Here is a 25,479-nt window from a genome sequence, read left to right as displayed (position 1 = left end):
GAGAATTGTGATATATCAAATATCTTCCAATTCCCCAAATACCATGGCATTAGGGGCACATTTACTTACATTTAAAAAAGGTTTACAAGCCATGTATTGTATTCTTTCTATACATTCAAACTGCTGAAAACCCCATAGTTCAGACCCATACAACAAAATACGGCAAATTTGTTATATAAAATATTTTAAAGAAAATATTCTGTAATATAACATTCTTTTCAAGACCTCTATTAATGCCCTTTTACCTTGGATTGCTAAGTGTAGTTATTTGTGCTAAACTGGTTTCACTGTTGAAAGTATTATTTATTGGAACCTAATTTTCCACCTCGTCTATATATTGCCATCTTAGTCCACACTAAATCCGACTTTTTTCTTCTTTATTTGTGATTTATTTTGCAAAGTTACACCCCCAAACTAAAACCCCATAAAAAAAAAACATACAAAAACATACAAAACAATTCCAACAAAACCCCCAACAAAAACAAAACAAAACAATAACATACAACGACATGAACAGACTAGAAATTGTCTGAACTTGTATGATATTTATTAGAAGTTTAATATTACAGTTTTATCACTGCGCATTCGCCAGTTTCTCCCCTGTCATACAGTCACGTGACTCGTCATCAGCCTTGACTATCAGCATCTTGCAGCCGTCTGCTTTGATAATACACCCTGGTGGTGGCGCAAATACTCCAGCCTTGATGCCATACCTGGTATACATAGAAAAGAACAGGATAGTAATGTAGCGTAGGTTATCGGTTTTATCCCGAGAAAGTAAGGTACACATTCCATTTGTCCGTAATCCGTATGCGTATTCGTATACGTAATCCGTACTTCACATCAATCACTTTCTACGCAAATGGGGTGAGTAGATTCCGTTTATGCGTCCTCCGTACGCGTGTCCGTATCCGATCACTCTATGCATTGTGGATTACGTACATACGTATACGTACGGACAACTGAAATGTGCGCCTAAAAATGGTGAATTTCGCGAGGCTTGCATATTTGACTTGAACAGGATATGACTGATGAACTTCGACACCAGCCTGTTATTAGCTTTATTCTGCAATCCATAAACAAAGAATGGGATTATATAGTTATTCCAAAATTTTATACACAAATAAGTACAATCCATATGAACACGCAAGCCTTTTTGTAGTATGACGGCAAATAATCATGACGTCATTATTGTAAGATGATATGATTCTGACCTCAAATTGTTTTGTTTGTCAGCTCTTAATTCCTAAATAAATACATTTATCATCCATTAAAGGTTTTTGTAGGAGATATCGCTGGCACTAATAGTCTATAATTTGCGATATCGAATTTCATACTTTTATCAACTCGTGCTGATAAATTATGATATCACAAGACACTCGGGGAGTATCCTCTATTTATCCTATTACGTATCCATGATATCCATGTCATAAACCCATGGGATAATTTAGTGTATTAAGCCGGTTAATAATGGTATGCAAATTTGCAAGGTCTCTAGGTAATAATGTTTTATGTCAATAGGTCTTTTGTTTACAGGCCAAATAAATAGACAAAACTACATGTATGTGGTTTTCTGCATGAAATACACGAATGGAATACAGAAATCAGAAAAACACATATATGTAGTTTTGTATTTATTACATACCCTAAATTGGAATTTTGTTTCCAAATAAATTTATTTTTTATAATAGTTAAAAAAATTGTAACACTGCTAGCTAATGACGGGGATTTCTCAATTTACACAACTAGGTCAGCTGTGTTACTACACGGACCGATGAACCACCAATTATTACACATAGGAATATAGTTCTATTTAAACAATAAACATAAATAAGAAAGAATGAGTGAAACGTTACTTATAATTTTAATGATACTGTGAAATGCCTTTTAAAGACAAGGTAATAGCTAAAATTCACGAACAATGTAATAATTAATTTGCTCGTAACTACGTCACAAAACCTTCAGCGGGCCAGTGTTATCAACGAAGAAAAATGTCAAGAATTGTTGACCCAATGTCTGTGTCGTCATCAGTGTTTCTTTTATTGATGTTCATGGACTTACTCGTTGCTGAAAAGTTAAAGTTTATATTAAATGTGCCTCCATAAATCATTGCTCCACTGAATAATCCGGTTGTCAGTTCATCCAAGTTTTCTACGTGAGGAGACGGTGCGTGCGACGTCATTGTTGCTAAATTCGACGACAGTCACTTTTCACACCCTTGTTTTGGCTTCATACACGATAAATATAGCATATCTTACCGTAATTTCACGAGAAATCCATATTTCGTAAAAGGTACATTTTTTTAATCACAAAATTTTGTTCAAACACACTCAGGTGCATTAGTAATGTTAACAAAATAAAAATTCAATAGCAATTGTGCATTGGAATTTTTCCAATATTCTTAAAAAGGTAACGTCATGTACTCAGTTTATGGTTATTGTAAGGAGATTCAAAGTGATGTCATTGGAATACTGATGTCAAAGAGAAATAGCCCAATGGGCCCACCGACGGGGATCGATCACAAACCGACCGCGCATCAAGCAAGCGCTTTGCCACTGGGCTAATCGGCCAATAGAAACAATGGTTACAGAATAAAATAAAAAAATAACACAGTCTTCTGTGTCTTCCAAATACAATAGTAATGGTTATAATGAATTGATGATGATGATGATGATGATGATGATTATGATGATGCAAAGAAAAAGTAAAATGAGGAAAGATAAAAAAAGAAAACCCCACCACCATTTTATATTTTTTAGCCGTGTCTAGTTTTTCAATCAGCATTTTTTTTACAGTGTACTTCAATACATTGGTCAAGCTCTATTCTAATTTCGCAATTCCGTCAAAATAATAAAACGTTTGATTTTGATGAACTGAACTTTATACATCATCTATGACGTCATCGCTGGAATCGATATGTAACTAGGTTTTCAATTTAAAAGTAGAAAAAGGTCTGAGAGATCACGTATCAACGTATGAGTATGGTGACATTTGGTGTTTATTTTACGGCGTTCTCAAATCAAATCCAAGAACAAACCCCAGCATGCTTTGCACTTTGAACCACTTAGCCACTATTATTCACGTCTTTTACCTTAATTAAACACATTTGTCTGGAAAGCATATATACAATTTGCGACGTTGGTTTCGGATAATCTCCACTTTCAAAAGCAGAATGATATTCTGTAAGTAATTTGCGATTTGAAAATCAATAAGTATTTACAGTGTTTTAAATAAAGTAGTTGTACAATGAAAACAGAGTATTTGATTAAATATAATAATCCTACTACTAATATGAAAATGTATTTTTAATTTGGGGTGGTGGACAACGCATATTCTGGCCACGTCAGCTTTAGAATTAAAGCAAATGGGCCTTTACCCTAAGAACAGTTTCAAATTTGTACTAATAATGCCCTTAATATTCCAGAGCTATTGGTGAACATTTATGAAACTATTCAAAGACGATGAAAAACACGACACCGTACCCTCCGGAAAACATTGATACTTTCCGCCACGATTCGTAAAACACCACACCATTCCCTCCGGAAAACATTGATACTTTCCGCCACGATTCGTAAATTTTAAAATTAAAGCAACTCATTCACCCACAGTGTGGGGGCGGGACGTAGCTCAGTGGTAAAGCGCTCGCTTGATGCGCTGTCGGTTTGGGATCGATCCCCGTCGGATGGCCCATTGGGCTATTTCTCGTTCTAGCCAGTGCAACACGACTGGTATATCAAAGGCCGTTGTAAGTGCTATCCTGCCTGTGAGATGGTGCATATAAAAGATCCCTTGTTTTCTCTGATGACTACGAGTCAGAATTATAAAATTAACATCCAACAGCCGATGATTAATTAATCAATGTGCTCTAGTGGTGTCGTTAAACACAACCAACATTCACCCATATTGTATACTAGTTCAGACCAAATTCCTGATTTCCCCACATATTTGTGATATTTGCAAAGTTAAAACGGAAAAAGAAAACAAAGAAACAAAACCCCACAACAATGACGAAGGCTCCGCCCTGCAACCACCAACCCCCACCCATCAATAAAAACCCCAAAACAAATAAAGAAACAAGACAAACAAACTAGGCATTAACTGTCATAACTATCCAAAAAAAAAACATTTTAAAAAACATCCAACAATAAAACCGCCAACAAAACATCAACAAACAAACAAACAAAACAAACAACTAACTAGACATTAACTATCATGACTATCTGAATTTGTTATTTAATATTTATTGAAAGCTTTAATGTTACAGTTAGTGGTAACAGAAGTGGTTGGAATGGGATTTGTTTACTGCACATTCGCAAGTTTCTCCCCTGTCATGCAGTCACGTGACTCGTCATCAGCCTTGACCATCAGAATCTTGCAGCCGTCTGCTTTGATAACACATCCGGGAGGTGGTGCAAATGATCCACTCTTGATGCCATACCTGGTGTACATAAAACATAACAAAATGATGACGCAGCGTAGGTTATCGGCTTTATCCCGAGAAAGTAAGGTACAAATTCCATTTATTTGTAATCCTTATGCGTATACGTTATCCGTAATCCGCATCAATCACTTTTTACGCAAATAGTTGAGTAGATTCCGTTTATGCGTCGTCCGTACGCGTATGCGTATCCGATCACTTTATGCATTGTGGATTACGTACATACGTAAACGTATCCGGATTACGAAAAAAGTACAATTTGCGCCTAAAAATGGTGAATTTCGCGAGGCTTGCGTATTCGACCTGAAATGGATTTGACTGATGAACTTCGTAATTAACCTGTTATTAGCTTTATCCTGCAATTCATAACAAGAATGTAGAAATTATATAGTTATTACTAATTTGTATACACATGCATGTAAGCCTTTCTGTAGTATGTCGTCAAATAATCATGACATCATTCGTTTAAGATGTTACGCTTCTGGTCTCAAGAAAAGTTTATCAGTTCTTAATTTCTAAATAATGTCATATATGCATGTTTTGTTTACCGCGGCAGTAATTTTATTTCAATGTACTGCGTACATCAAATTTAAGATTACCAATCGAAACTGGCAGATGGTTTAACGTTCCTAAAGAAAATAGAATATGCAAACTGTAATACTGATATTGGAGATGAATAACATTATTTATTCAATTGTAAAAATGATAATATTGAAAACATTAGAAGAAAATATATAAAACAATATTATAGAATTAATCCCAGCGTTTTTAAAATGAAAGGTATGCTGTCATTATGCCATGCACCATTATTAAAAAACGTAGCTATATTTATTAAAAGATTATCTTGTCTTGTGAACTGACGTTTCTCCGCACATTTTAGCTATTTTGTTTGAATATCTTGTGTTCTATGTTAATTATAGATACTTCTATGTTGACGCCTGTTCTTGTCATGTATGCTAATTATATATTTGAAAATGTCCTATTGTTACACATTGTAATGCGTCTGAGTGTTGTTAAAATAAATAAATCTTGAAAATCCTGAAACATTTTTAAATAACACAGTATTCTAAGTCTTTCAGATATAATAGTAATGATGATGATGATGGTGGTGGTGGTGGTGATATGATGATGGTTGTGGTGGTGATGATGATGATGATGGTGGTGGTGATGATGATGATGATGACATGAGAAAAGAAAGAAAATTAACAAAAGAAGAAAAACAAAATCCCAAAATTTTAATTTTTTCATCAGAATTTGTTTCAGTATGAATAATCCTGTACCTCAATGTATTAGTCAAGCTATATTCTAATTTCGCAATCCCGTAATAATAAAACGTTTGATTTTGATGAACTGCACTTTATCTATGACGTCATCGTTGGAATCGATCCGTAACTTGGCCCCTGCGCGTGCTGTAACCTCACCGTGGTGCAGGGGTGTAACATTCTCTTTGAGAATGGCCTGAACTGAACTGAACTGAACATTTATTTCTCTCAGGCCGTAATCCACGGCATATGAGGAACAATATATAATACAACAATTCACACTTTTTAACAAGATGACAGAGTAAAACTATTCACATAAGTATATCTACATAAAACGAACATGGGAATATAATTATAAATAATTGGTTTGGGTTTGCATACACAATAATAATACAATAAAGCTATGAGCCGGAGGGCTTGAAAGTATTCATAATATGTTTACAAAATATTGCAAGTTTTCGGAGGACACCAGTTTTTTTACAATTAAATAATTCGTGAAATTTATATGTGTTTGGTTTGGATCGATAATATTTCGGTATATATTGAAGTCTGAATTGGTTGAAATATGGGCATGTAAAAATATAATGGAATTCATCTCCGATGTCGTTAGTGTTGCATAAAAAACACAATCTATCATGTAATGGTTTACGTATCCATCTACCTGTCTCTATTGGAAGATTGTGGTTTGATACTCTAAAACGTAACAATGGGCACCAATGTTTTTTTTCTAATAAATTTAAATAATTTTCGAATGCTATACTGCTTTTAAATATTTTGTAACAAGATGCTTTCGATGAAGTGTCAATATGACTGTACCATGTTTGCAAAAATTGATCTATGAGTTTTGTTGAAATAAACATTTTCAACAATGAAGCACTATTAATACGCTCACAATGTGACCACCATATGTATGTGCAACCAATATTATCTAAAATTGATTTTATAAAAGCTATCCATTTGTGATCATAAAAATGTGTATTATAATCATTCAATAACATTCTGTACACTAATAATGATAGCTTGGACTGCTTCCCAGTAATCATCCTAAACCAAAATCCTATCATTCTTATTTTTACTGTTATATCTACCGGGAAGCATCCAAGTTCTCCATACAACATATATAATGGGGTGGATTTTCTAACAGGCAATAATAACTTTAAATATTTGCTATACAATTTTTCTATGCAGGACAGACTTTCAAAACCCCAAATTTCACATCCGTATAAAGCAATAGGTAAAACCATACAATCGAATAATTTAAGTTGGCATTGAATGGAAAGATGGCAACGTTTTTCCTTGTCTAAGTGTAAAATACATAGCTTTTTGAGCTTGATCATATTGATGTTTTCGAGCATTAGTGAATTTATTGGATTTATGAAATATAATTCCAAGATATTTGTATATTTCTACATTATCTAGATTTGTGTTTCCTAAATGGAACCTTTTGGAATAATCTTTTTTATTACCACTGAAAATTAGCACTTTAGTTTTTTTACAATTTACATTTAGTTTCCATTTTGTACAATAAGAGTCGAAAATATTTAATAAATTCTGCATGTCGTCATAATTTTCGGCAAAGAGCGCTGTGTCATCAGCATATAGTAACACAAAAAGAACAATATTTGTATACAAAGTGGAATCTGTGAATAAGTTATCTATGCGGATGCCATTACAATCATTAGTTTTAAACGTATCCTCTAAATCATTGAGAAACATGGAGAATAATAGGGGCGATAAATTTTCTCCCTGTCTAACACCCATGGAACATTGAAAATAATCCGACATTGTGTTATGTGCACTAATGCATGACTTAATGTTCTGATACATGCTATATATTACTTTAAAACATTTACCATTAATACCATTTTGTATTAGTTTTCCCCAAAGTCCTGTTCTCCATACTGAGTCGAATGCCTTGCTAAAATCTATAAAAGTACAATACAGTTTTTTCTTCCGTGCTTTTAGCAATTCGATGAGTCCATATAATGTAAAAATATGATCGTTCGTCGAGTACTCCTTCCTGAATCCGGCTTGAACTTCACATAACAAATCATTAGTTTCTAAATATAATTTCAGTCTATTATTTAAAACAGCTGTAAACAGTTTCCCGAGACAACTAAGTAAAGTAATAGGTCTATAATTTTCTGGAACAGTTCTATCGCCACATTTATAGATCGGTTTGATTATGCCAACTAGCCACGAATCAGGAAAGATGCCATGTTCAAACACTAAATTAAAGAGCTTAACATACACAGGGACCATACAGCCGATAGTTTGCTTAATATACTCGTTGATTATTTGGTCTATTCCGCAGGCTTTATTGTTTTTTAGATTTTTAACAACGGCGAGTATTTCTTCTTGTAATATTGATTCATTTAGCATGGTAGTGTCCTCAAAATCTATATTAAAACTTGGATCTTTTTCTTCTGTTGTGTTGTCATCACTGCTGTTTATATTTTTAAAGTAATCGTACAGAGTGTCTAAAGGGGGGAGAGTAGGGTCTTGTTTTTCTTTTAACAGTTTCCAAAAGGCGTGGGTATCATGTTGACTAAGTTCTGTGAGTCTTTGTTCTGTCTTCCAATTGTGTTTGTTAACATATTTCCGTATTACATTTCTGTAGCTTTTACTGGCATTCAAAAGTCGTTGCTTATTATCAGGTGTTTTTCGTTGTTTGTATGCTGATCTCGCTTCTGTATACTTTCTTCTTAGTGTTCTGCAATGATTGCCAAACCATGCTTTGTTACGGGTATTTTCACGCTTGAGTCTGGCTCTGACGCGGGCTTGCGTGTAACCGAAAGTGTCGGCTGCGGTGTCAACAAATAGGGTCCCAATACGCTCCACTGCACCATTCAGCTTTTCTTTCGAGAAGTGTTCACACAGTTCATTTAATATTACGTTTATGTCGTTGACTGTTTCTTTGTTTATATTTTCACTATAGTGTTTAGCCTCTTTAGTATTCCATTTCCTTGGGGTGAGTTCATTATTAATGACGGCGTGGTGTTTACCACTAGATGTATGGATATTCAGTCGCATTGTTAATGGATTGTGAATGTCCGAGAATAGTGGTTCGAATTCGTTGACCTTGAATTTAAGAATTATTTCCAAAACTGTGAATGAGGCTATGGCATAATCTATTACACTCGATCCTTTGCAAGTAGGTTGTCCTATACCCCGATCTTCGCCGACTCTTCCGTTCACTAAATACAAATTACTATTTTTACAAAGATCAATTAGTTTATATCCGTGACCGTTAGGTCTACTGGTATCTTGACTCGCTCTTTGTAATGGAATGCCAATATTTAATAAGTTGTTAGGTTCATTCATAAAATCGGAGATATCAGAAATGAGTGTGTTATTAGTATGTTCACCATCACAACTCACATAATCTACAAGCAAACTCGTTTTAGCATTAAAATCGCCGATCAAAAGAACATTATTTCCATTTAAGAGTTTCTCGTTCACTTCGTCTTGTATTGTGTTAAACGTATCATGGTTAAAATAGGGCGAGCCTACTGGGGGTATATATACAATTCCAATAACAGTGCTTAATACATCTCCCTGTGAAATAGCGTTAGAAAGAGTAAACCATAATACATATTGGGATAGTTTTATGAATATGTACTTGATCTGTGAGCTTATTTTTAATTGCCAGGCATATGCCCCCTGATCTTACATTGGATTCAATATTTCTATTATTAGTAAAAATTGTATAACCTGGTATTTCTACGTGATCAATATCGTTAAGTTTAGTTTCAACTAAACATATTAAATCATACTGATTGATTGATAAAATCTATAAATTCTGGAATATCCAGTCTGCTGTTGAGACCACACACACATTTAAATATACAATATCTACATAGTCACATACGCTTATTCCCTCTGAATAAGAATGTACACGGGGAATATTTACAGTTTCGTATTCACTTGGTGTTGACAAGTCCTGACCGGTGTCTCTCCTCCGGCGTCCCTATGGTCGATATTCCCTTGGTGAGAAATTACGTGCACGTTTGTTTGGGTTTTCATTCGGAGGACTGTACGGATGCGCATCGTTGGGCCTATCGTGGGGTGCACTATCGGGAAACCAGCGTTTACCGTCAATAAAAAGTTTATCAACGACAAGTGAGGCACGGAGTCCACGACGCTGCGCTTCTTTGTACTTCGGCCATAACTCCTTTCTGCGTTGAACGATCTCGTAAGGGAATTGTTCGCTTACACCAAAGTTTGTTCCCTTGAGCACTTTTGAGCTTCTTCTGATGTTTTCACGATCTTTATATCGTTCGAATTTTGCTACGATTGGCCGCGGTCTTGTTGGATTAGTACTCTTTCTACCAAGTCTGTGTACACGGTCAAAGTTAATACAGCTTTCTATTTTCATTTTATCTTTCAAAAATGTTTGTAAAATCGCTTCTGTTTCTTCATCGTCTTTTTCCTCAATACCGTTAAAAATAAGATTGTCTCTCATTGATCTGGTTTGAAGGTCTAACACACAGTCATGCAACTCGTTATAATCACCGCGTAAGCTGTTGACTTCATCAAAACCATTACGCACTTCTCTCACCTCAGTTTTTATTTTGTCGACAACATCCGCCATTTTCTTTCTATCTGAACGGGCTTCTTCGAAGCTTTCGTTTACAAAGTTTATAGACTTTTCCATTTCAATAATTTTCTCATTGCTTTCAGATAACTGTGTTTTAAATGCATTAACATTAAGTTCAATAGTCTGTAATCGCTTTTCGATTCCTTCAATCTTATCAGTCTTTTGCGAAATTACAATGAGCGTGTTGGAAATTTCAGTCAATTTTTGGAACACTTGGTTCGCCCATGGCGGTATAGATAATTGTTGGGTCAGCTGACCTGGAAAAACTGGCTGAATTTGCAAGGCGGGGTTACCGAATTCAGGCTGTTGAATCATTATCGCATCATATGAGACTTGGGGTGGTTTTGGCGATTGTTGATGACAATTACTCGTTGAGGGATCTATGGCCGCCATCTTGTCAGTTGGGCTAAGTGACTTACCAACCTTCTCCTTCTGTTTTCCATCCTTCTTCTTGTTCGCTGGTTCTCTTTTCGGCATGGAGCATTTCGATCGCATGTAATGAACTCTACAAACCACTTTCTAGCATGTGTTTAGGTTAAAAGAAGACATTATTTTAAACAATATCAGAGCAAATTTCTCTATGTCAACCAGCCAATACAGCACAAATTGAAGTTTAGAGTAAAATTCGGTGTCCGTAAAATTCTGTGATATTTGTATTTGTATTTTTGGTACAGTTCTTTACACTGTTTTTGTTTAAACCTTGAATTTTTATATTGATGTTGATCATCACTTTATTTATTTGCATTACCATAGTTTGACACCCAATAGCCGATGTATTTTTCGTGCTGGGGTGTCGTTAAACATTCATTCATTCATTCATTCATTCATTCGATCCGTAACTTGGCTTTCAATTTAACACTTTGAACGTATGAGCATGGAGGCGTTTTGTGCGAGGTTTTTTCCCAATTCAATTTAACACTTTGAACGTATGAGCATGGAGGCTTTTTGTGCGAGGTTTTTTCCAAGGCGATTTCTCTTAATTGACAGCCATGTTAACTCTTCAACATATCAGGCCCGTTTATCGTGCTGCCTTTCTAATGGGAATCGATCATAAACTTAATCGATAATCTTTGCCATAGAAAAAACGCTTTTTAATTTCTTTAAAAGTGTGAGCCAGTGTGGTTGGTTCTTTTGGTGTTTTGTTTGTTTGGAACTATTATTTGTTGGTTGTTTCTTGGATTTTTTGTTTTGTTTTGTTTTGTTGTTTGTTGTTATTGTTGTTGTTTTGTTAGGTTTTTTGTATCAAATCAAAATCATCACACTATATTTCATCTTAAATATCGATTTGCCCTATAAATCATTTGTTTTTGTTTTTTTTGTTTTTTTAAATCGCATTAAACGATACATTGAAATATCGGGCCTTGTCTTTTGATCACTAATCACTAATCGCGCAAAGACTTCATTCATGCACCCACATGCATATACAGTCTTAAAGAGACATGTCTGAATTTGCTGCAAATTTTAAGATGTTATCGACTAACAGAGACTTCGTAACGATTGCAATTACATATCAAATATATTTTTTCTATATAAAATATTATTGGCTGTATATTAAACGTGTTTCTGATCGTTCTTATATATGTACTAGGTTAACTTTCATTTTATTTCTTAAAATATATTTTTTTCGTACGTTTGAAATTATTTGAAGACAAAATCTAGTTTGAGCTTCTTACAAATATTAAGACGACCAGAAACACATTGAATATACAGCCACTGATATTCTAAACAAGAAACTATATTTAATATGCAAGTTTAATTGTAGAAATATTTTATTAGTCGGAAACATCTTACAATGCGGCAAACTCAGGAATGTTCCTTTAATGTGTCTCCGATCTTCCTAACAGTAATTCGCCTGCAGAACGTTCCCTTTGTTGCACGATATTGATTGTGGACGTTTTCAGTGCTCGCCCTAACTATTTAAACTGCGACTTGTAGTACACAAAGGTCCTCAAGCCTTAAATGTATTAATAATACCTTAATGGATTTGATTGGGAGTTAATCATTCAGATGAAGATATTTGATTACCTACCTCAAAAGATTAACATCCATATCTTAATTTAAAAATCTTAGGGTACGCTCCTATAAAATGATTGAAAAATCTAAGTGCAATAATTACTGATAGTAGTGTGTGATTATCCTTTAGCTATACTCACTGACCTAGGTCACATGAAATGTGTTATTTTCCATTTTAACGTCCAGAAATATCACGGTTTTATCTTTTGTGTTAACAATATTATTTTTTATAATGGCGACAGCTTTCGTATTGTATGAATGTAGTTAGTAATACGTTAACATCGATGACACGTGAGTTTATTAACACTGTAACATGTTCTGGAGGCTTGTCAATAGCGAACAATGTGACTAGTACCATCATCTTCTATTACATCACATTCAACTAATGAAAAACAAATCCCAAAAAGGAAACGAATAAAAAGCGACATAAACAAACAAACAAAACATAAAAAACAAAACAAAAAACAACAAGAAACAACAACATATATATACAAAACACACACACACCCACCAAAAAAAATAAAAAAAAATAAAAAAATAATAATAATAATAAAATAAAATAAAATAAATAAATAAACAAATAAAAATGAATGAATGAATGAATGCTTAACGACACCCCAGCACGAAAAATACATCAGCTATTGGGTGTCAAAATATGGTAAACGCAAAACATTAAGTGATGAACAACATCAATATAAAAATTCAATATTTAAATGAAAACACAGTAAAGAACTGTGTAAAAATACAAATATCACAGATATATAATATTAAAATTTAAAATAAAAGTCAGTATCTCGAAGAAATTGTAATAAAAGTTCTGGATGGAATCGAAATGATTCCATCACATTTCTTTGTCCAAATAAATCTTTTCGAGTTGCTGATAAATGCTTACACCGTCAGAAGACACTGACAGTGCTCACACTGAGGTGGAGGATCTTTCTTCAAGATAAATGAATGGGTCAAGTAAGTATGACCGATGCGGGCACGACACAAGACTACCTCATCCTTCCTGCACTGTCTATAGGAGGACTGCCGCTCTCCCAAGACCGGCTTGATAGCATGAAGCTTGTTTGCAACCGCACGGTCCCAATCATGTTGCCACGTCAAAAAGATAAAAATTTGTTAATACTATATTTAAAATCAGAATAAGGCACACCAACCCTGGTATGAGGCAAATCCAAAGCAGACTTGGCAACAAAATCTACCTTTTCATTACCCCTGACGCCAACATGGCTTGGCACCCAACAAAATACAATGTCTTTATTGGCAATAGATAAAAAGACACACTTTCGTATCAACATCCCAATTAAGGGATGGTCCATCTTCATATTGCGCAAAGCTTGGAGACACGAAAGTGAGTCAGTAAAAATAATAAATTTGGATGCACTAGAATCCTTTATTTCTTCCAAGGCTTTAATTACTGCCCAAAATTTAGCACAAAAGATTGATGCCGAGTCAGGCAGTCTCATGGAAATGATAGTGTCTGATGGAAAAACTGTAGCACAAGCCACAAAATTCCGATCCCGTGATCCATCTGTATAAACAGGAATGTAATCACGGTACCTGTCTTGAATGTCCATGAAAAACTGTTTGTACACAACAGCATCTGTACGATCTTTCTGCAGATGCGCCATATCAAACACAATTTTAGGTGGTTTAATACACCAAGGTGGTAAAACCAAATATGAAGGAGTTTCCAAAGTGTTTGATAAATCAATGTTGGAAAGCAAAAAAAAAAAAAAAAACGACGAATGCGAAGACCAAATGTACAAATAGCATTTGGCCTTGCATCAAACAACTTCATATTTGTTGTCAAACACAGCATCATGTGTAGGATGTTTCGGTAAAGATTTAATCTTTATAGCATACTGCAGAGAAAGCTTTGCACGTCTAGCACCCAAACAAGGTTCGTGTGCATCAACGTACAAGCTCTCTACAGGAGATGTTCTAAATGCACCAAGACAAAGCCTGAGTTCCTGGTTGTGTATAGGATCTAGCATCTGGAAGTAATCAATTTTTGATCTAACTAAAGATCTATACAAACGGAGCATAACCTTTCAGTCTGATTCCCCATTCTGTATTACCAATAACTTTTAAAATATAGAATATTACAGGGGTGTAACTTTCTCTTTGAGAATGGCCAATACAGCACAAAATTGAAACTTTAAAAGATCTATCTCTTAAAAATTGAGATATAAAAACCGGAAGTCGACATCTAAGGCCCATGCCATGGAGGTGATTTAAAATCCCATACTTCCACGTAGCATCGTAAGCTTTCTCCAAATCAAGAAACACCGAAACCAAGTGCTGATTGTGGATGAAAGCTTCCCTACAAAACGTTTCAAATCTAACAAGATGATCAACCGTTCTACGTCAAGATCTGAACCCACATTGCACGTTAGTAAGCAATTGTGGGGATTCAAGATATCAGACGAGTCTACGATTGAACATTCGTGCCATGTTTTACAAATGCAACTTGTCAAAGTGATAGGGCGATAACTAGTAGGATTAGTTGGATCCTTACCAGGCTTGGGGATAGGAATAATAATAGCTTTCCTCCAATCAGAAGGAAAGTCTCAAAAAATCCAGATGTTATTAAAAATATTCAAAAGAACCATCAAACATGATTTAGGTATATGTTTTAATAACTGATAATGAATTTCATCTGGTCCTACTGAAATATCATGGGCTCTACGAAGAGCATCCTGCAATTCCTCCATAGAGCAATGCCTGTTGTATACTTCAGCATTTTCAGATGAAAAATTAATAGACTGCTTTTCAGCTTTAGTTCTGACAGATGTAAAAGCATCTGTACTGAAAGCAGAAGATGAATTGTGAGAAACGTTGTCTGCCAATGCAGTGGCAATGTCACGATGAGACGTGACATCCGTATCATTGACAGACAAATGATGAACTGTATTACTGGATTCTTTACCTTTGATTTTACGGATCCTATTCCAGACAAATTTCACTGATGCTTGTGAATTCAACATGGAGACAAAAGTTCTCCAAGATGATTTCTTACTCTGTCTAATCTCTCTGCGAGTCTTGGCCCTAGCAGTACGAAATGCATCCAGGTTATCCCCAGTAGGTTCACGCTTGAACCCCCCCCCCCCCCCCCCCCCCCCCCCCCCAAAAAAAATAATATAAAAAAAAATAATAATAATAAAAAATAATAATAATAAAAAACCAAGAACAAAAAACCCACAAAAAAAACTAACACCCACCACACACACCATTAAAATAAAATAAAATAAATAAACAATAATTAAACAATACAAAACCCCCACAAAAAACCCAGCACAACCCCCAAACAAAAATAACGACATCAAAAACACTGACAACAAAAAGTTTGCGTTTAGCGAGTAATCTTACGTTTTTTCAGTGGTAGGTTACCAGGTTATAAAATCAGTAATAATTAGTAGCCACATAATTTTAATTAAAACACTATTTAAAAAGAGAAAAAAAAGCACAATCATTTATTTTTATTTAAACATGTTTTTTTGGTGTGTAGTTTTATATTAAATAATGGCACGAGATTGAAAATATTAAGTGGCTAGCTCAACTACTGTGTAGTAGAATGAATGAATAAATGAATGAATGTTTAACGACACCCCAGCACAAAAATACACATCGGCTATTGGGTGTCACAAATGGTAAGTAGATGCTTGGTACCTATTACGTTTTTAAACATCGTGAAACCTACCCGCAACACGAAAGCATAGCATTCTGACACGTGCATTCGATACAGTCGTCTGTTCGGATATGGTCGCCTGGCTGCATGATGTGTTCTCCATACTTGCAATAAGTTACTATCGTACCATCACCTGAAACAAAATCATAATAAATAGAGAATACAACACAATGCTAGTCTCAGACGAATCCAACTCACTTTCTCTCCTTAGATGCGATTTACAACAACTGGTTGTAAGATAAATAGTATAATATGACGACTTGCGCTAGGTTCAAACTATCAACTGTCACAACGACGTTGGCAAACTCGCCGATGTTACAATTCTGCGACTGATCAGTTGCTAGTCTGAGCACTCTTACAACTTGATTTTCGTCGTATACAACTCTTACGACCGATTAGTTTTAAATCTGAGCGCACCCGTCGTAAGTTTAAAGCGAGCAATTGTAACGCAAATGTCGAGTTGGCCAACTCCGTCGTGTGTGTTTTATTTTCTTGGACAACAAGACAGCATAATTGTAATATATATACCTGGTATATACATGTGTGTGTGTGTGTGTGTGTATATATATATATATATATATATATATATATATATATATATATATATATATATATATATATATATATATTACAATACAGTATTCTTCCTGGTGTGGCTGGTATAGTGCTCTACCTCTTGGGGAGCCAGTATAAATATATATACCGTTACACCTTTTGTTACAACTTAAAGTTTCACGCTATGAGCAATCATCAGGTAACGTGTAACTGCCCTGTCGTTACGTCATGGAGCAGTGATGTTACAACAGGTGCAATGGGTACAGGATATTCCTTTTCGGCTTAGCTTAGGTGGCTGTGTTAATCCATGTGGGTGGGTGTCGGCATTTGGATATAAGTTCATTTCTCTTGTTCAGCGAGTTGGTCCCTATAGCTTTCAGTACTTCCAGCTTTTCCTCAATGCATAGATTGCACTGTCCCGTGCTTCTCTTGAAGGTGTTCACTTTCCTTATTACGCGCCACGTTATTGTGTACTCAGCGTTTTTTCTTTTTAGTTCCTAAATGTATTTCGACAGCTCGGTTTCCTTTTCGTACTCGCTGTGCATGAAGGACTTCTTGTTGTTGGCATACCTTTCTTTGAAGGATCCCCCTGTGAGGCCTATGTATGTCGTGCTTGGTGTGTTAGTGGTATGCGCTGCAGCTTCATATATAACTGATTTAGTGAGGCAGTTTCCCTCAAGTGGGAAATCGTCCTTATTTCTGCAGTTGCATTTGTTCTCTGTTTGCTTGTTGCTGTCTTCGGCGATGATCTTTGCGTTGTGGTGTTGTATGATCATTTTCATGTTCTTCATACAGCTGTAGCTTACTTTGACGTTGTTCTTGTTGAAGAGTTTGTGGTACTTGCTGCCGGTCGGGAAGTGCTTCTTTATTAGCTGTAGGAATGTTTTCCCCACTTTTGACTTCATGTTCCTGCTGTGTGGCGGGTAGAACCATGTTATGTTCCTAGATCTATTTTTCTTTTTGGTGCTTGCTCCTGTTTTCATGTCTGATTGATGGAATGCTATCTTCTCTGTGTAGTTGCTTGCTTCTAATGCTTTGTTGTAAGCGGGGGCGGCTTTGGCAAAAATGTCTTCGGTTGATGAGAGGAGAGAGATTCACTTGCTGACAGTTCGTGGGATTTGCTTTGTGATTGCAGGTGGACGATTGGAGTTCCTGTCGATGTACATCGTTTGGTCGTTTGGTTTTCTGTAGGCTTTGTGTGTACCGTTGTTCAGGTTCAATGTTGTATCCAGGTAGTTGGCGATTTTTAAATCGGTCTTCACTGTTATTTTGAGGCCGAGTCCTTGGAAATTCTTTACGAGGCCTTTTCTAATTCGCTCTGATTCGCACCCCGAATGTCTGTTCAGTACTGCTAGTCCATCATCCCTGTATAGCCCCAGGTTGCTGATGTTTGACTCATTCCGTATAGTTTGCAAGATAAGGAGCCCAACAAGCTCACATATCTCGGCGCCGTCATATCCGCCCATGGTTACATCAAATGCGTTTCGAGAGTCTCTCTTCACCCACGGTTTGCAACTATGGTCGAACAGGAGCGATTTTCTAGAGTGCATGATGGTTCTGTATTCAACATCTGTGACAATAGTGCGTTGATTTGCCCAATTTAGCGCTTTCTTGAGGAGGTTTTCTGATATCGATGGGTAGTAGTCCACTATGTAAAAAACTAGGAAAGTTAAGTTTTGCTTTTCCTGTAAGATGTTGAACCATTCCAAAACGTGTTGGGTGCTTCTCCACTGGTTAACTGGGAGCAGTTTTCTCAAGTTGCTGTTGATACGCTCCAGCATCAGTTTGCTTACCTTTCCCACTTCACTTTTCGATGGATTGATTAGTCTGCAGGATGGTTTGTCTTCGAAATCATCTTTGTGGTCCTTCAGTGTTATGAAAGCTGCCTTCGTCGCCATTTTATCTATGCGGTCGCTTATGTCTTGAGCATGCCTGACGCTATCAAATTCTTGGTCTATTTTTGAAATGATAGCTGAGTCTGCATGTTTGTATGCCAATCACAAGAAAGAAAGAAAGAAAGAAGTGTTTTATTTAACGACGCACTCAACACATTTTATTTACGGTTATATGGCGTCAGACATATGGTTAAGGACCACACAGATTTTGAGAGGAAACCCGCTGTCGCCACTACATGGGCTACTCTTCCGATTAGCAGCAAGGGATCTTTTATTTGCGCTTCCCACAGGCAGGATAGCACAAACCATGGCCTTTGTTGAACCAGTTATGGATCACTGGTCGGTGCAAGTGGTTTACACCTACCCATTGAGCCTTGCGGAGCACTCACTCAGGGTTTGGAGTCGGTATCTGAATTAAAAATCCCATGCCTCGACTGGGATCCGAACCCAGTACCTACCAGCCTGTAGACCGATGACCTGCCACGACGCCACCGAGGCCGGTACTTCCAACCACAAGAAGTCCTTCATGCACAGCAAGTACGAAAAGGAAACCAAGCTGTCGAAATACATTTAGGAACTAACAAAAAAACCCGCTGAGTACACAATAACGTGGCGCGTAATAAGGAAAGTGAACACCTTCAAGAGAAGCACGGGGCAGTGCAATCTATGCATTGAGGAAAAGCTGGAAGTACTGAAAGCTATAGGGACCAACTCGCTGAACAAGAGAAATGAACTTATATCCAAATGCCGACACCCACCCACATGGATTAACACAGCCACCTAAGCTAAGCCGAAAAGGAATAGCCCGTACCCGCTGCACCTGTTGTGACGTCACTGCTTCATGACGTAACGACAGGGCAGTTACACGTTACCTGATGATCGCGCATAGCGTGAAACTTTAAGTTGTAACGGTATATATGTGTGTGTGTGTGTGTGTGTGTGTGTGTGTGTATCTCGATTTTGAAATTTATATTAAAATTATGCTGTCTTGTTGGCCTAGAAAATAAAACACACATTGAAAACAACTTTATACTCATTATATGTGTGACCACATTAAATTTTGATTAAAAATCAATAGTTTTTTTAATAGTGAATGTTCAAAAAGGCTTCCGTCTTGTAATATTAACAGAAGGAAAGTTGAAAAAGCTCTATAGACAATTTATATTATGCAGACTAATTTTTTTTCAGAACAAAAACATGTTAATGTATTCTTAGTTTAATTAAATGAGAATTTTTTTTTTGAAAATGTCAATTATCGATACAATGAATGAATGAATGAATGAATGAATGAATGAATGTTTAACAACACCCGCGCACGAAAAATACATCGGCTATTGGGTGTTAAACTATGGTAAATGCAAACCTTAAGTGATGATCAACATCAAAATAAAATTTAAGAGTGAAATAAAAGCACAGTGTAACGAACTGTGCAAAAAATACAAATATCACAGATATAGACAATTAAAATTTAAAATAAAAGTCAGTATCACGTAGAAACTGTAATATAAGTTCCGGATGGAATTAAAAGGATTCCATCACATTTCGTTGTCCAAATATATCTTTTCGAGTTGTTTTTCTTAGATGCTTACACTCTACCAAAATGTGGCGTACCGTCAAAATACACTGACAGTGCTCACACTGAGGCGGGGAATCTTTATTCAAGATAAATGAATGGGTGAAATGAGTATCACCGATGCGAGCACGATACAAGACTATTTCATCCTTTCTGCACTGTCTATAGGAGGACTGCCACTCTCCCAAGACTGGCTTGATAGCATGAAGCTTGTTAGCATTCGCACCGTCCCAATCATGTTGTCACGCCGAAAAGATAAATTGGTTGATACTATGTTTAAACTCAGTATAAGGTACACCAACTCTGTCATGAGGCATCAGACTTGGCAGCAGAACCTGCCTTTTCATTACCTCTGATGCCAACATGGCTGGGCACCTAACAAAATATAATGTCTTTGTTGGCAATGGATAAAAAGACACACTTTCGTATCAACATCCCAGTCATATTTCGTAAAACTTGGAGACACGAAAGTGAGTCGGTACTAATAATAAATTTAGATGCAATCAAATCCTTGATTTCGTCTAAGGCTTTAATGACCAAGGCGACCAACCTAATGGAAATATTTTTCACCCTTTTCAAAACAATAATTTCAAGCGTGCGAAAACGTCATTTTCATAAAAGTACTTTTAAACAGTGCGAACAAATTATAATACAAAGGAGTATATCATTATTTATATGTTAATTGGAACTTCCTCATAAAATGACATCCCCACCCCCCACCTACACACACACACCAAAAATCATCAACAAGTTCACACAAAAATCCACTTTATTAGCAAATATTATATTACAGTTTAAGACTCCCACCTACAGATTAGCAATAAAGTGACAAATAAACTTGGGACCAATGTTATTTTTATGTAGGTACATTGCCACATATACACTATTTCATCATATGCATGTAGTGGGGTCGAACTGATCTTTTGCCAACTGGTTCGGGGACGAAACGTCTTCTACCCACATTAAGAATGGCTGCCGTTTTGTATTACGCTTACATTACTACTAGTATTACAGTAACGCTTTTAGGGAGCCTGTGTGCAGAAAAACAAACTCGCGTTATTATTTAACTTACTTGAATAAAATAATATCGGTATGTATATATCAAATGTCATGTATGCGTCATATAATAGAACAGTGTTAGCCAAATATTATTTAATCAAATGTGAAAGCCAATGGAAAGAAGACAATTGTTGGTTCGGGTTTTTTTTTTTTTTTTTTTTTTTTTTTGGTACGATCGTAGCGTTCTTCTGTCGTAATGTATATCCACGGTGGCAAAATTACATGCATTGCCATAGAACTGATGCCTGCCCCGTAGGAACATAAGTCTATAATATTTAAAATATCTTTAAAATGAATACATAAACTATTCGAGTATAAAACATAAGAAAGAACATTTTCGTATATGGCTTCAGTTTACTCGACATTTTCATTTGTCGGCTGTTGACAGTAAACACACGCTCGCGGCCTTGGTAATGGCACAAAACTAGATAAAACGGAGCTCAGGTTGAAATGAGTGATAAAGATATTTAATTCTTAGAACGTAGAATTTAATAAGAATTAGTTGCTTAAAAAACCAATTGTGAATTTGAAAAAAATTCCGGATATTTGGTATCAATTCCGGAATTCCGAGTACGTGATGAAAATTCCGGAAAGTTGGTCGGCCTTAATGACTGCCCAAACTTCAGCACTAAAGATCGATGCTGAGTCAGGCAATCTCATGGAAATGATGTGTTTGAAGGAAAAAGTGTAGCACAAGCCACAGAATTCCCATCCCGTGATCCGTCTTTCTAAACAGAAATATAATCACGGTATTTGTCCTGAATTTCCATGAAAAATTGTTTATAGACAACAGCATCTGTACGATCTTTCTTCAAGACCAAACACAATTTCAGGTGGTGCAATACACCAATGTAGTAAAACAAAATATGAAGGAGTTTCCAAAGTTTCAGTTCAATCAATGTTGGAAAGCGACAAAAACCGCTGAATGCGAAGACCAAATGTACGAATAGCAAACAACTTCATATATTTGTTATCAAACACCGCTTGATGTATTGGTAATGATTTAATCTTGGTAGCATACTGTAGAGAAAGCTTTGCACGCCTAGCACCCAAACAAGGCATCAACGTACAAGCTCTCCACAGGTAATGTTCGAAATGCACCAAGACAAATCCTAAGTCCCTGGTTATGTATAGGATCTAGCATCTGCATGTAAGACTTGCGTACAGACCCATACACAATGCATCCATAATCTAGGTTTTAGCTCACAAGAGATCTATACAGACGAAGCATAACCTTTCGGTCTGCTCCCCATTCCGTATTACCAATAACTTTTTAAAATATTGAGAGTTTTCAAGCCCTCCTTTTAACATATTTAAGATGGGTCACAAAAGATAGCTTCCTGTCAAAGAGAACCCCCAGATATTTAGTCTCCTCCACAACTGGCATTGGATTTTTGTCCAAAAAAAACTGTGGAGACCTCTTGTCTGGCAGATATGCATACAAACCGTTTTTGCCTTTGAGAATCTATAGCCATTGTCAGTTGCATATGATGAAATTTATTCAAACAAAGCTGCAACTAACGTTCAATGATACTCATATTGGATGATCTATAGCAAATCTGAAAATCATCGACATACAACGAGCAATCCACACCAGCGTTTGCCTGTGAGTGCGTGCATACATATAGTTGCCAAGTCAACCCGTTATGTATAAAATATTTGTTTATATAAATTATATAACACGTTATACACACACTGGGTGATGCTGTTAATTTTCACAGAAAATAAAGTTACAGACAGGATACTACCCTGAGGTACACCCATGTCTTGTGGGTGAATATCGGACAAAGTCGACCCAACCCAGACTTTAAAAAGTTCTATTTTAAAAAAATTGAGAAAAAACCCAGAAAGTCGACCTCTTAGGCCCATGCTATGGAGGTCGTTTAAAATCCCATACTTCCACATGGTATAGTAAGCTTTCTCCAAATAAAAAACAACAACACTGAAACCAAGTGCTGATTATGGATGAAAGCCTCCATACAAAACGTTTCAAATCTAACAAGATGATCAATCGTGCTACGTCTAGATCTGAACCCACATTGCACGTTAGTGAGCAATTTGTGAGATTCAAGATACCAGACAAGTCTACGACTGATAATTCGTTCCATGGTTTTACAAATGCAACTTGTCAAAGCGATAGGACGATAACTAATAGGATTAGATGGATCCTTACCAGGCTTAGGAATAGGAATTATAATTGCTTTCCTCCAATCAGAAGGAAAGTCTCCAGAAATCCAGATGTTATTAAAACTATTCAAAAGATGATTCAGGTAAATGCTTCAATAACTGATAATGAATTTCATCCGGTCCTACTGAAGTATCATGGGCTCAACGAAGAGCATCCTACAATTACTCCATAGAGAAATACTTCAGCATTTTCGGATGAAAAATTAATGGACTGCTTTTCGCCTTTAGTTCTGACAGATGTAAAAGCATATGTACTAAAAGCAGAAGATGAGTTATGAGAATGTCTGCCAATGCATGGCAATATCACGATGTGACGTGACATCCATATCATTGACAGACGTATGATGAACTGTATTATTGGATTCTTTACCTTTGATTATCGATACAGTGGTACATCTATCGAGACTCGTATTGAGACCAAAATGTCGTCACCTGTGTGCATGTTAGTGCGTGCATACATATAGTTGTCAAAGTCAACACGTTATGTATAAAATATTTGTTTATATGAATTATATAACACGTTATGTGGGTATAAAACAAAATAAATATTATACATTCTAGATACATTTAAAAATCACCAATAGAGACAGACAAACCGACATGTATGATTTTATAATATTATTGCAATAGTTGGTCCCTGACTTTATTTGCTCTTAAAGGGACATTCTTGAGTTTGCTCCATTATAAGATGTTTCCAACTAATAAAATATTTCTACGATTAAACTTGCATATTAAATATATGTTCTTGTTTAGAATATCAGTGTCTGTATATTCAATGTGTTTCTGGTCGTCTTAATATTTGAAAGAAGTCCAAACTGGATTTTGTCTTCAAATAATTTCGTACGTACGAAAAAAAAATTATTTTAGGAAATAAAATGAAATTTAAATTAATACAAATATTAAAACGACCAGAAACACGTTTAATATACAACCACTAATATTTTATGCAGACATATATATTTGATATGTAATTACATTCGTAAAAAGTCTCTGTTAGTAGATAACATCTTTAAAAATGCAGCAAACTCAGGAATATCCCTTTAATAAACATTGTCCAAGGTTATTGAGCTCTTTGTTATTTTCTGTGGATAGAAGCTAAATCATTATTAAAACACTAGGACGTCTATAACACTAAATGTTTATTTTAGGAAATAAAATAAAATTTAACCTAGTACAAATATTAGAACAATCAGAAACACGTTCAATATACAGCCACTAATATTTTATGCAGAAAAGTGTATTTCATATGTAATTACAATCGTTAAAAGGCCTCTGTTAGTCAATAACATCCTAAAATTGTATCAAACTCAGGAATGTCCCTTTAAAACATTGTATACTGGACACTGAATAATAAAATGATACTCATCTTCTATCTCATTATTATTGCAAAATGAACAAACTCTTTGTTGTCTATCTCTCAGCTATTTTAATTTTTACTATTTTCTTTAAATGCTTATTGTCTGTTGGGTTTTGAAGGTAGATTTGTAATTTAAATTGATTTAACAGATGTTGATAGAGATTCCCCTTTGGTGTTGCTGTTATTCGGCTGTAACAAAACTGTTTAAATACGTCTCACATCATTTCCTTAATTATATTGTCACAGTGCTAAACTTCAGCTTATAACAATACGGATTATATCTTTATTTTTACATGTGCATTAATTAGAATTAGTTAATTGGTAATCTGACGTCTGCCATGGTATCCACTTAGAGACATGCCAATCAAACCAATTAGTGTCAAGCACTAATTAAATATGTAACGAGCAATATAATACAATGCAATTTAATTGTTGTCACGGGTATTGCAGGCGTCTGAACGAGTACACCGTGACAACTGTATATTACATAGATACGTGTTTAGTATGCGTGTTATAAATAAGGATAATTTACCCATGAAAGACAGACTCGGGGAGAACAGATATTGTTCACATGCCTTGAAGTTCTCTCACAACGCACAAACTCTACTGGAAGATCCGAGAGACAGTTTTGTGACATAACCAATGTCAACTCTGTTGGGAGACCTGTGTGTCATTTACCCAAGAGTTCTGACTTGTATATTATCTGTATCACCATGTTGTTAATTTATTAATCACGTTTCATGTTTGGAAAGTACAATACAAGAAACTACATCACCAACTTGAGATCTTCTGTTGTTCATTCATTTAACATTCATAAAAAACATTTTACGCTGTGTTAATATTATA

General features: G+C 35.7%; 1 protein-coding gene across 4 annotated transcripts in view; it reads right to left on the bottom strand.

Moving 5' to 3' along the window:
* Positions 1-518: 518 nt before the first annotated feature.
* The window catches only part of LOC121384730 (beta-microseminoprotein-like), a 41,710-nt gene continuing 16,749 nt past the window's right edge, over positions 519-25,479 (bottom strand). For 2 of the 4 annotated variants that reach the window (XM_041515254.1, XM_041515256.1), the window contains exons 2-3: positions 16,020-16,140; positions 519-713 (exon numbers count right to left, since the gene is read on the bottom strand). In XM_041515254.1, the coding sequence (XP_041371188.1) occupies positions 575-713; positions 16,020-16,140 (260 nt within the window). In that variant the 3' untranslated portion in view covers positions 519-574. Of the gene's footprint in view, positions 714-4,225; positions 4,439-16,019; positions 16,141-25,479 lie in introns of those variants that run through there. The other 2 variants (XM_041515255.1, XM_041515257.1) reach the window with 1 other exon arrangement.

Source organism: Gigantopelta aegis, chromosome 10 (genome assembly GCF_016097555.1).
Source record: "Gigantopelta aegis isolate Gae_Host chromosome 10, Gae_host_genome, whole genome shotgun sequence".
Taxonomy (NCBI): domain Eukaryota; kingdom Metazoa; phylum Mollusca; class Gastropoda; order Neomphalida; family Peltospiridae; genus Gigantopelta; species Gigantopelta aegis.
This window is presented reverse-complemented; position numbering and strand designations above follow the sequence as displayed.